The sequence below is a fragment of the Zonotrichia albicollis genome, chromosome 28 (assembly GCF_047830755.1).
Source record: "Zonotrichia albicollis isolate bZonAlb1 chromosome 28, bZonAlb1.hap1, whole genome shotgun sequence".
Taxonomy (NCBI): Eukaryota; Metazoa; Chordata; class Aves; order Passeriformes; family Passerellidae; genus Zonotrichia; species Zonotrichia albicollis.
Genome location: NC_133846.1, coordinates 5,917,395 through 5,930,237, shown reverse-complemented (window position 1 = coordinate 5,930,237; position 12,843 = coordinate 5,917,395). Strand labels below are relative to the sequence as shown.

The following is a 12,843-nucleotide window of genomic DNA, read 5'->3' as shown; positions in this document are numbered from 1 at the left end:
CTGCCTGCAGCCCTAATAAAACCCCAGACACAGGGGACGTGGCTCTGGGTTATTGCTGCGAACTGCAGAGCTGGAGAGGGGTGGGTGCTCTGATAAAATACCAGGACAAGGGGTTCTGGAAGCAGTCAGCAGGTAGACAGGCAGCCAGCAGTGGGACAGGCTTTCCTTTCAGCTGGGGTCAAGTTCTGAGAGCTGCCGAAAGACACAATGCAGGCACTGGCCAGCCCTGAGGGGGGACAGTTTGGGGTGCAGGGAAAGCAGGGACCTGGTGCTCAGACCTGGCTGGGCAGTGTCCCAGGGAGGACCTGTGCATTCCCTGCACACCCAGCCCTTCCCCTGGGGCGGCTCAGGCGCTGGGGTGGGGTGAGATGGGACAGGACCCTCCAGCCCCACAAGGGCTGCCTCAAACTTGACCTGACCCCCTTTTCCTCCTCCCCACAGGCTTCCCAGGGGCGTGGGGGCAAGCATGGTGCCTGCAGCAAGGCATCCCAGTCCCCATGCAGGGGGTGATTCCTGTGCCCACCCCACGGATGCAAACACCAAGCCGGTGAGCACTGAGGGCCATGTCGAGCTGAGCTAAATCTGAGCCTTTTCTGGGGGCACTGAGGACACAATGGGGACCTGGGGCACCCAGGGGTGAGCAGTGAGCCCCCAGCCCCACTCACACCCACCTACCTTTGCAGGTCTTCCTGTCGGGCTGGAGCATGAAGCCCATGGGGCAGCTGCAGTGGACGCCGGTGGCCGCGTCGTGGCACTTGCTGTCACAGCCCCCGTTGTTCACAGCACACGTCTCTGCACGGCAAGGGGACACAAAGGCTGGGGTGAGGGATCCCTGTGCAAAAGGCTGGGGGAGTGACACCACCCAGATGTTCCCCATGGCACGGCCTGGGAGGGGCAGTGGGTACAAAGCTCCCTCAGAGCCCATGGAAAGCTCCCTTGGCTCTCACACAACAGCAGCGAGGCCACAGGGGCGTGAAATGCTGAACACATGGGGCTGGCGTGCCCCACAGACAGGCAGGGCCTCCTGGGGGCCACCTTGGGCAGCTCCACAGAGGGGGAGCTCAGTTTCCCAAAGTGGGCAATTCAAAGGCACAGTGCTTGTGCCAAAGCAGCCAGACACGGGTCCTGCCAGGCCGCAGCTCCCAGGGTGTGGGTGCACAGCCCCAGTGCCACAGCGGGGCGGCAGGAGGGTCCTGTCCCCCTCACTGCCACCAAGCTACCGAGCCACAAAGCCACGGGTGACCCTGTGCTGTCAGCCCCTGACCGTCACCCACTGCTCAGCCACTGAGATGTGTCTCAGGCTAATTTGAGAGACGCATCATGTAATTAAAACACACACTCAGAGGCAGGCAGCATCAGTGGAAAAAAAAATCCAGTTAAAAAAAAAAAAAAGAGCTAATTATTTCAGTATTATCAAAGTCAGCTGTTGCTGGTAGGACTAGAAGGGACACTAATTTAAATGAAGCATTTTCAGCTTGACAGCTTCCCTGTGAGATCAATCCTCAATTTCAACCCTAACCACCAGAACAATGGTTTGAAGTGCATTAAGTTGTTCACAAAGGATAATAAAATACTCCTTTCAGAAGGCTGGTTGCTTGGATAAATGAGGCATTTGGGCTTCAAGGAACCCAAGATGAAAATGCCTTGAAGAAATTCCTTGGAAAGAGCAAATCCCAGGTTCTCCTGCTCTTTGCAAGCACCACATGGGGTAGGAATGACTGAACCATCCAACCATTTGCCGCGGGGCCCGGGAGCTGGGATCGCTCTGTGCTCGTCTTGCCACTGCTATTTTTATGATGTCCCATAATAAGAGAACAAAAGGGACCATTTTATGAAATTAATCGCCAGCACAATTACAAAACCTAACGGCAGGGGAAGGATTTCTGCAGATATTGTTCCTCCAGCCAGGTCCTCGCGCTGCCCGGCCGTGCCAGGGGACAGGGACACGGGGCGGGGGACACCGTGCCCAAGGGAAGGGAAACTTTCTGAAAGGGAATCGTTTGTTCAACGCCAGCCTTTGTTCCTGCAGCTGATGCAGGGGCAGCCCGGGGAGGATCGATTTAACAGGGTCAGGCTGAGATGAGGGGATTGGTTTGGCTCAGGTGCTGCTGCCAGCGGGATGGAGCTGGAGGAGCAGCTGCAGCCGGGAGGATGGAGCTCTCCAGAGAGAGAATGTGGTGCCCTGGGCACAGTCACTGTGCTCACAGCCTCCTCCAGCACTGTGCACCCCTCCTGGCCGCTTTGCACCTTTGGGAATTTCACCTGAGGTTAAAGCCAGTCCCACTCACCGTCCCAGGGTGGGCATTGGGTGTGAGCTCGGTTAGCACAGCCACAGCACCGCTGCGAGAAAGGGGAAACCCTGTTCTGGGTTGGCAGAAAGCTTGGAGGGGCCTGCTGGGGTACCTGTGGGGCAGAGGAGGTTGGTGGCACAGGGCTGGGCTCTGGATTGCCCTGGGGAGCAGCAATTGTTCGGCGGAGCTGGCAGCCCAGGGTGACTCACCAGCCACCCAGGGCTTTGGTGAGGCCTCCATCGCTCAGGCAGGGACAGGACAAAGCTCCACACACACACACACATACAAGCACACACTCAGACTCTTTTCCACGCTCCTCCAGGCCAGCTCTGCTGTCACTGCCTCACTGCTGTGCCATGGCACCCCTCGCCCTGCTCAGCACCTCAATGCTGGTGACGCTCTGGCCTCACCTCCACCTTCTGAGAAGTCACAATCTCAGCAGGGTGTGAGCCCAACAAGCCAGAGGGGATAATTGCATGGTAATAGGGGGATTACAGCTGGGCTGGCTGGAGCATGGTGATGACGCAGATCTGGGGTCCCCCCTTCTCCCACCCCTGTGTGAAAGGCTCTGCAGAGCCCCCCAAAAACTGCAGTCTGTGCTCCCTGTGCTGGTGAGCTCCAGAGCTGAGCTCCAGAGCCCCTGGGTGTGCCAAGAGTTTGCCTGTGCCCAGCACATCCAAGAACAAGATTCCCCACCACAAACAAGCTGCTGCACCTTCTGCCTCAGTTTCCTTGGTGGCAGAGCAGAGGCATCACCTTACCTTTGTGAAGGGCTTGGAGACCCCACGGGGATGCAAAGAAATCCCTGGGGAGGTGCCCAGCCCTGCAAAGGGCCATTGCAGCTCTCTGGGCTGAGAGCCACAGCGCACGGCGAGGCCAAACCCTGGGACACCCTGGAGGTCCCAGAGGGGACCATCCTCGAGTGGGTGGGCTCTAGGAAGGGGTAACTGGGAGTGCACAGCACAGAGATGGGCACAAGCATCCCCCTCCCCACCTGGCAGCCCACAGTGAGCTCCTCCTGGGTGTGGGGTAACCCTGCCACAGCCACAGCACAGCAGATTGTCACCCTGGAACAGGCTGGATCCACCAAAGCAGCGTGAGAGCCCCGTCTCATGCAAGCACAGCAGGGGAGGGCTCCCTGCCCTGTCCCCCAGCCCTGGGCTGGCCTGGCACCGGGGTTTGGAAGCAGCAGCAGCGGGGCAGGGTTAGTGAGACATGCGGTCAGGCAGCAGCTCAGCCCCCAGCCCCGCCATGGTCTCCAGAGGAGAGACCATCCACGGTTAGACCCCTCGGTAGAGATAGAGAGAACAAAAATATTTACCATTAGAAAACGTCTCAAGGATAACGTGTTGCTGGAAGTGTCTCTCCCCTGTTTAACATTATAAAAAAGTGATTTAGAAACAGTGTCCAGCAGGGAACTCGGTTGGTGTCACACATCAATGGGTTCAACTCTGCTGCATTTCCAGCCTGGTGGAAACTGTCCCTGTTTCCCTTTGGGCTTTTTCTCTCCCACCTCCCAAGCATTCCAGGTCCCTCAGCCTCTCCAAACCCCTCCAGCTGTGCTGGGCTGGTTGGAGCCCCATGCGAGCGGGAGAAGCGCGTTGTGAGCAGCGTTAGTGCAGCCTGTTAGTGTGGGGAGCCGGGTCCTGGCTGCGAACAGAACCAGAACCAGCCCGAAGGGATCCCCGAGCGGAGCCACGCGGACACAGGGGCGTTGGGAAGGCAACCACATCCCCCTGTGCCACTTGCACCCCATGGATTCAGCAGCCAAGCCAGCAGTGAGCCCAAACCCTGGGGCTGTTTGGGCTGCTCAGCCTCCCCTGTGGGTCAGAGCACCCCAGAGCTCCCAGCACCGCCAGCCCCCCAAACTGGGGAGCACTGCAAACTGCCTCGGTGTGGGTCAGGAAATCAGCCATAAAACCTCAGCTGGGTTTAGTTTCCTTCCCCATCTAACTGTATTTCTTCCCTTTCCACCCCTTCCCACTCCACCACAAGCAGGGGGCCAGCAATAGCCCTGCTGCACCCTAAATACGGGTGGGAGGGAGCTGCAATGATGCCCTGGCTAATAAATCTTCCTGGAAAGCCAAAATCTGCATCAACTGTGACAGCTGTTTTTGCATCTCCCCGCAGGCACTGCACCCTTGGCTGCTGGAGGGCTGGTTTATGTGCTTTTTTTAATTCTTTTTTTAAAGGCTGCTTTTGGAGCATAAATATAAATATATAAGGTCATTGGCTTCCCCTCCCAGCTCCCCCTCCCCCTCATGCCTGCAGACATGTTGGGAGCCATTAGTGATGGCCCCTGTGCTTAGAGGCATGTTCCTCATTATCTGCATTTTTAAAAGCAGCAATAAAAAGCAGAAAAATGAAAAACACCGGCCGTGGCCTAATGAAACTGTCACTCAGAGGGGCTGATCGTGCTTCCTGCCTCGTGGTGTGATCTGAAGGGAACCTGGACCAGGGGCCTGTCCCGGCAGCCCATCAAACACACCGCGTTCAATTTCAAAGCCCGTGGCCCGGGGAACGACTTTGCGTTTCCCCTCGCTGGAAACTTTATTCCCCTTGAAATGATGAAATATTTTGGAGGAAATGGGGAAGGGGCGGTGAAGGGGGCAGCGTGGATGGGGGAGGGCTGTTTGCTGTGCCCCAGCCATAAAACAAGAAAGGGTGGGTATAAATATCCGAGCAGGTACCTCGGCTGTAAACCTGCTGGCGGGGCATCCCTGCAGGGCAGCTGGAGGAGCACAAGCCCTTGGTGTTCCCACGGTGGGGATCAGGAATGCCCCAGGGAGTGCAGGAGCTGGGCAGGCCCCTTTCTGTGAGAGGGGATTGCAGGGCCCAAAGGCATGAGACAGGCGTGGGGTGCTGGTGGGCTTTGGGCTGGTGCTGCTCCTAAAATCCACTAGTGCAGTGTTTGATCTCCCCTGGAAAGGTGGACAAGGGGAGAGCTCACAGGGATGTGCTGGCTCTGGTGGGAGATGCCTCCCCAGCATGGGGACAAAGAGGGACACTTTGGCCAAGGACAGAGGATGGATGATTTTGGAAACCCCCAGATCCCACCCTCACACCTGTTGTACCCAGGGTCTGAGTGCAGAGACCACCTCCCAGCAAACAGACTGCTCTGAGGCCTCCCTCAAACCATGAGATGCTTTGGAGAGCTGCTCTCCCACCCCCACAGCCAGCAGGTCCAGGGGCACCCTTGGTCCCAGACCTGCCCGAGTCAGACGCCGCACACAGAGCCCCTCATCCAGGGGGAACCCCCCAGCTGGCACCCCCAGGGTCCTGAGCTCCCCACCCAGGCACAGCAACAACCCCTGGGAGGCTCCTCAGCGTGGGGACAGGACGCAGTGGCTGTGGGGACAAACAGAGGACGGCGGGGACCAGGGGCTGTGAGCGCTGCCAGCAGCCAGGAGGGGTTGGGATCCACCCTGGGGGACAGCGGTGACATTAAAGCAGCAGCGAGCTGATGGGGAGAGGGCTTTGCTGGGGGCTCAGCCCCAAACACCCCTGGAGCTGGCAGGGAGAGCCAGGGGCTCAGGGGGGATCCTGTGCCCCGAGGACGGAGCTGTCTGCGGAAAGCACGAAGGGTTTTCTGTTCGGGCACAGCAGGGACACGGGGAGCCAAAACCTCTCTTGCTTCCAGTTCCTTTTTCTTTTTCATTTTGCAGTAAGAACTCAAATGTCTCAAGCAATTGTGGACTTAATCACTCCCCAAATATAACATTTTTTAAATCAAAGCAGCTGTTAAACAGCACAAGCATATGAAACCAGTAAAACTTCTATCTCTGCTTGATGTTTTACAATTTGAAAACACACACAGGAAAAGGACAATTCTGGGGGTGGTTGAGTTGTCAGGTTGTTGGGGTTTTGGTTTTGTATTTTTTTTTTTTTTGCAAGACAATTGTTCCTGAGCCAAGGCCCCACAACACCAAGTTGGAACAGATTGCTGTGGGCAAACCTGCCCCCTCCACATCCCTGCTCAAAAGCTGCCAGTGACAGCGACAGCAACAATTCCCAGCACGAGGACACCCTCACTGCTCTCTCTTCAGCAGCACAGAAGCACAGCAATGTGCCCCCAGGTGTCCCCTCAAGCACCACCAAGATCATATTTGTTCCCTGTGGCTGTGCAGACACATCCCAGGTGCTGCAGCATCCCTCACACACAGCTGAGCATCACCGGTCTCAGCAAAAGGAAAACGCCCAAGGCTTGGGAAAACCTTCACCAGGCCAAGGACAAATCCCCCAGGGAGGAAGAGGAGCCACCCCACAGCCCAACCCCTGTGTGGGTGATGCCCTGACCTACCGATGCACGTCACCCCGTCCGAGTGCAGCAGGAATTTGACGTGGCAGCCGCACTTGGGGCCCTGGTCGGTGTCGTCGCAGGTGTGCTGGCAGCCCCCGTTGCCGTAGTTGCAGGTCACTGTGGGAGCAAAGCACCAGTGTCACCATGGCCCCAGATCCTCCTCCTTGTCACCACAGCCCCAGCTCCTCTTCCCTGTCCTTCCCTGTCTCCATGGCCCCAGCTCCTCTTCCCTGCCTACCATCCACATGTAGCACATAAAGCTGGCTTGGAAACACCTCATCCATACCCTCAGAGACTCCCCTCCCTCCTTCCCTTCCTTCCTCCCTCCTTCCCTCACAGATAATTCCTACAGCCCTTCACTTTCCCTGTGGGATCTTAGCACATCCAAGCTGTTTTGTGGTTTCTTATATCTTCCCTCTGCATACCTGCTAAATGCCACCAGTGCAGTCCAAGCAAAGGGGACTGGTGGTCTGGTGGACCCTGAATCCAGTGCTGCAGGGAAGGGATGGAACTTTCCTGAGCTTTGGAATGACACAGGAGCTTTTGGGAATCCCTGCCAGCCCTCCCCAGGGGGCAAGGTGTGCTGTTCATTTCGTTTAGGATTAAGCCTTCATTTCATCAGCGATTTTACACATTTGCTGCACGCAGCAAATGAGAAACAAAATAAAAATAATTGCATAAACACACACATATCTATTTAATAACCCTGGCACTGCCAGTGGGATGCTGGCAGGAGATCAGACAGGCTGAGAGCACCACAAGCCCCAGGGAGAGGATTCCTGCACTCCTCACATGCCAACTACACTCTCCTTGTTCACCCCCCCTTTGGAAAGTGAAACACTGGGACAAGAACAGGGGATGCTGAGCCTCTGGGACCCCCCTGAACTGCCCTTTCAGCCTGGTCATGTAAGGACACAACATCCCAGAGAAAAGGGGGCTGCCAGAAGCTTTGTCTGTAAGGGCAGCAGAGGCAGAGCTGAGCGTGCTGAGCTTCAGGCTCAATGAACCAACAGCTACCAGGGGTCAGGGCTTTGCTGCAGGGGCAGGAGGTGTGTGTGCCATGGGCACAGGGTTGGGGGGTCCCTGGGAGGGTGAACCCCCAGCCCTGGGGTGCTCCTTACGTTTGCAGTCCCGCTGGTTCTTGGTGAGCTCGAAGCCGGGGCGGCACTCGCAGGCGATGCCCCCTTTGGGGGTCTCCCGGCAGATGTGGGCACAGCCATGGTTCTTGTTCATGCAGTTCATGCCTTCTAAAAGAGAAACGGAGGCAGAGAAATGCTCCAAAAGCTGCTGGCACTGGGCAGCAGTGGCAGAGGGACATCTGAGGTGGGATGGGACGGGGAGTTGATGGCAATGAGGGGAAACCTTGTGGGGACAGGATAACCCTGGCCAGCTCCTGGCACAGAGCTGCTTGGGAAGGTGGACAAAACCACCTGGAAGCCTTCAGCCTTTGATTGCCTCCCACCTTGGGTGAGACCCTGCTCCCACATCTCTCAGTGGCTTTAAACCCCACTGAGCTCCAGACCCAGCACCTGCACCCCTGTCCCCAGCAGGGCCCACCAGAGTGGCACCAGCAGGAAGGAGCAGCCAGCTCATCCTGGCACACACAAGGGATGGGGACACAGGAATGCCACTGCAGCTGCTCAGCTGTCCTGGGCAGGGTGGGATTCCTGGGGAGTGACCAACACAGCTGGGAAGGGGGAAGGAGGAAAGCAAAAACACTCAGCTGGCTTTGCCAAGCAGCAGAGATAAAAATCAGCAGAGACACAAAAATCTCTCATTTCCTCCTATTTTGGCTAAGAGGTTGCTCCAGATGGCAACAATTTAGAGTTGATATAGAGAGGAAGGGCTCGGTGCTGTGCAAGAACTGGCAGGGGAAGATGTGTCTCAAGGTGGTGTGAGGATTTCCAGGTCCTTCTATTTATCAGCAAATTCCTCTGGGCATGGGATTAATGTCCCCAGCTCAGTATTGCTGTACCTGGACAAGGAACCTGTGAGGGTTTTGCTGCAGGACATTTACCACCTCTCCCAACATTCCTACCACAGATTCCCTTTCAAACCTGCCACACCAAGAGCCCAAGCAGCAGCACCTAAACCCAGGCAGGAGTGGCCAGAGGTGACAGAGGACAGACCTGCCTGATCAAGGCAGGGACAGAGGGTGGCCCAGGGCGTGGAGGGGCTGAGCACTGACCTTCAGGGCGCTGGATGCAGGTGTGCTGGTTGTCACTGAGGAAGAAGCCCTCCCTGCAGAAGCACTCGTAGCTGCCCATCATGTTGACACAGGTCTGCTGGCAGCCGCCGTTGCCCTCCGAGCACTCGTCCAGGTCTGCAGAGGGAAGAGGGCAGGGGGTGAGCCCAGCTCCCTGGCACAGCAAGGGCATGGGCACCGGGTGGCACAGCTCCCTAGCACAGCAAGGGCATGGGCACCGGGTGGCACAGCTCCCTGGCACACCGAGGGCATGGCCACCGGGTGGCACAGCTCCCTGGCACAGCAAGGGCATGGGCACAGATCTGCTGGGCAGCTCCTGCTTCCCCCCAGCTGGACAGGGCAGGGGATGAAGGCAAAGCACAGCAGGAGTGGCTGCAGGGATCTTACAGCTTCCCTGAGTGATGGCCTCATTTTACCAAAGGGAACACCCGACCACAGAGAAAGGGCTTTCCCTCGTCCCAGAAATCCCAAAGCACCCAGGACGCTCCTCCAGAATGCTGGCTGCAGCCAGCCCCTGCTCCCAGCCCCTCAGAGCCTGCTGCCAGCTGGGGATGCCTGCACTTCATTAGGAGGAGCTGGGAAACCTTAGCCCAGAGCAGGGATAATTACTTGTAAGGAGACTCACATCCCCTGCTCTGCCCTCACACCTGGTTTGGTTTAACAAGCCGAGGCTGCAAGCGCTGGGACGTGGCCCCGTGGCAGCAGCAATGCCCTCGCCCCGGGCTGCTCCTGCAAAACCTGCGTTTAATGAACAGTAACTGCCCATTGCTCTCTCCAGAGGCTTTCTGGGGACAGTGGCGCAAGCTGAGCTCACCAGTGCCCTGAGGCGCCAGAACAACCGGGATGCCAGGCTTGGCAAAGATAAATCTGTGCCATGGCCGCCCCTTGCCCCCTCTGCCCGGGGCTGGGTGATGGTGTCAGGCTGGGAGCGAGGGGCCCCGTGCCAAAGAAAACCTCCTGTGAACCCGAGCGTGGCACAGCCAGGGCTGAGGGGAAAACTGAGCCCACCGGAACCACGGCTGAGCCACGGCACGCACCGGGGGCTGCCAGCAAAGCCCCCTCCCCAAACAGCACAGCACACCCAAAGCCTTTGCTTCTGGGCTAAACAGATGGACAGATGGATGCCTGAGCAGTGTGGGTGCCTCGCACTGTGTCCCAGCCCCGGGCAAGCCCTGAGGGTTCGCTCAGAATTGCCAAAGCAGGGCTGCAGCTCTAGCTGGAAGTGACCAGGCAGCAGAGCCCAGGAACACCCCACAAAGTTGCTGTCTTGGAAAGGAAGGGTTGAAAACACCCCCTGACCCACAGGGCAGCGAGGGCTGACACCTGGGCTGCAGCCAGGCATGCAGGGACATCCTCTGCATGGCAGGGAGCTCATGGCTTCCCCCAGTGCTCATAGCTATGTCCTGCAGATGCCAATAACCCTCCTGAAATCCCCCTGCTTAGAACAAGGGCTTAATGTCTTGCAACTTCTCCTTCCAGCTCTGCTCAAAAATGAGGAGGCAGCCGTTCAAACCCAATGGCTGAAATGAGACTCCACTTCCCTAATACCTGTTTTATTAAAGGCAACAGAGATGGGCAGAAGCCAGCAGGGCCTGTGTCAGGACGGGGGCTTGAATTCCTGTCCTGGTTCAAAAGGTCGCCCAGGATGGGCAATGGAGGGGCCTGTGGACTCTGGTGGGCACATACCCTGACCCCTCTCCAGCTCAGCTCCTGCCCATGGCACAGGCAAAGCCCGGGCACAACACGCTGCTTTGCTCTGCTTCTCTTTCTTTTGACTAAAAGGGGATGCAGACAGGTTGGGCAAAGCTGGTCGGGGTCAGAGATGAGATGCTGGGATGAGCTAAGGAAGGGCTCAAGGCGGGAGCCAGCGTGCTGCCCCCAGATCCCCGCCTGGCCGGCTGCTCCCCAGCCACCTCCATCCCCTCCCACCCAACTCTGTAAACACATGACGTCCAGCTTTCCTTTCTTCTTCCCGGGCTCATCCTCCCCCAGGAGAGGAAGGCAGAGCCAGCCGCCCGCCCGCCCGCGCCTCCTCCCAGCTGTGTAAATCTCCCCCCTCCCCGAGGAGGCTGCAAAGATCCCGGTGATGGCGCTTAATGCAAAGCGTATGTGTCCATAATCCCTTCCCCCTCCTCCTCCTCCCAGTGATGAGCTCATTAATGACCCCTCTGCAGACACTAATTGGAAAACAGCACGAGCAGCAGGCAGCGGGGAGGCGGTGCCCGGAGCCCCGGAGCTCGCACCGCGGATGCCGCGGGAGGAAGCGGGGCCGGGCGCGGGCAGCTCGATGGGCCCCGGGGCTCTGACGGGAGCTTTGGCCCGGCCGCGGCCGGATGGAGCTCGGGGCGGTGGGAAGTGGCGGGGAGGATGCGCGGCCGCTCCGTAGGCAGATGCCGGGTTTGTCTTGGCCCGGGGATTATTTACCCAGTCCCTCCGCTGGTTCCCATCCCCACCGTATTTGCTATTAACTCATCTATTTTGGCAGGTGCAGGGCTGACCCCGAGCACGAGCGGAGCGAGCGGCAGGGCCCGGGTGAGCTGGTGCTGCCCTCGGCAGCGGCACAGAGCTGCTGGCCTGGCTGCTGGCTGCAGCAGGGTGAGGCTGTGGGGAGCCTGCGCCTCACCCCAGCAACTCCAAACACAACTCTCCCAGATGGACCCACAGAGTGAGTTTTTCTCCCAGCACGGATGCCAAGGGAGGATGCTCACCCCGATGTAACGGGGAGCAATCCTGTCCCCAGCACAGGACATGCCTGTGTGCCCTGGGAGTGCCACCACGGTTCCACGGCTCTACAGCACTCTCTGCCTCTGCCCAGCCCTCCCAGATGGACCCACAGAGTGAGTTTTCCTGCCAGCATGGAGCATCCTCCCCTGGCATCACCGTGATGTAACCGGGAGCAATCCTGCCCCCAGCACAGGTGTGCCCTGGGAGTGTCACCACATTCCATGGCTCTACAGCACATCTGGGGGTGCTGAGTGCTGGGAAGTGCCCAGCAAGGAAAGCCGGCAGGTCAGCCCCAAGGTGCTGGAGCAGCTGAGGAGCTGCAGGGCACCGCCATCCCTCACCCAGGCAGTTGTGGCCGTCGTGTGCCAGGCGGAAGCCGTCGTAGCAGGTGCAGCGGTAGTTGCCGGGGATGTTGACGCACTCGTGCACGCAGCCAGCGTTGTCCTCCCGCTCACACTCGTCAACATCTGCAGGGGAGAAGGGTGGGAGAGCTGCAGGGCTGCCCCGAGTGCTGCCCACCATGGGTGCTGCTCCCCTTCTCCAGCATCTTTGCCACCCAGCTGGTAATGTGCCCCGGGGTGTTCTGCTGTCTCTGCCTATTCCAGCAGGTCCTCAGCTCCATTATCACCTGCAGCATCCCTCCAGAGCCTACAGTCATCCCCATTCTCCCCAGCGTGGATGCTGGAGCCCAGCTAGCCCAGTGTCCCACAGCTTTAGCCTGGTGCAGAGTGCTGGGAACCTCCTGGGATTTCCCAGGGTGCTGCCAGAACAGCCCCGTCTCCATGGCAAAGCCCTGCAGTGCCTGGAGCGCTTTAATCCCTCTGCTATTTGTACTCGGCCCATCCTGACCCTGAACCTGCTCCCAGCTGGGAATTTTCCCCTGCCCCAATCCTGCTTTCCTGCTGCTGCTGCCCCAAGGACCCCATTTTCTTTCCATTCCCTATTCAGTTGTTTTTATATATAGATATATGTCTATGCCTATATCAACATCTAGATTTACACCTATATCTACATCTAAATTGATTTCTACACCATTTATATCTCTGTTTCTATGTCTTATTTTTAAGTTTGTATTTTAGCTGCTAACACAGTTCTGCAGCCTCAGGGTCAGAAATCCTGCAAGAAAATAAGCCCAGCTTTGTTTAAAACAAGCTCCATGTGACCTTTCATGGGCAGCCCCAACCATATCAGGACAATGGCTGCCACCATCACCAGCAAGGACACTCAGAGTCCTCTCTGTCCCCATGCACTGTCAACAGGACAGGAGTTTGGGGCAGAAAAAGGGAATAAAAGGTTTGAAATGGGCCAGGGTGAACAAGTGG

At 57.9% G+C, this 12,843-nt stretch overlaps 1 protein-coding gene across 2 annotated transcripts in view; it reads right to left on the bottom strand.

Annotated features, from left to right (window-relative positions):
• The window catches only part of SCUBE3 (signal peptide, CUB domain and EGF like domain containing 3), a 29,166-nt gene that overhangs the window by 7,560 nt on the left and 8,763 nt on the right, over positions 1-12,843 (bottom strand). The window contains exons 3-8 of one of the 2 annotated variants that reach the window (XM_014271149.3): positions 11,863-11,988; positions 8,780-8,914; positions 7,713-7,838; positions 6,592-6,708; positions 3,613-3,660; positions 676-792 (exon numbers count right to left, since the gene is read on the bottom strand). In XM_014271149.3, coding sequence (XP_014126624.1) covers positions 676-792; positions 3,613-3,660; positions 6,592-6,708; positions 7,713-7,838; positions 8,780-8,914; positions 11,863-11,988 — 669 coding nt within the window. The remainder of the gene's footprint in view (positions 1-675; positions 793-3,612; positions 3,661-6,591; positions 6,709-7,712; positions 7,839-8,779; positions 8,915-11,862; positions 11,989-12,843) is intronic. The other variant, XM_074527950.1, reaches the window with a different exon arrangement.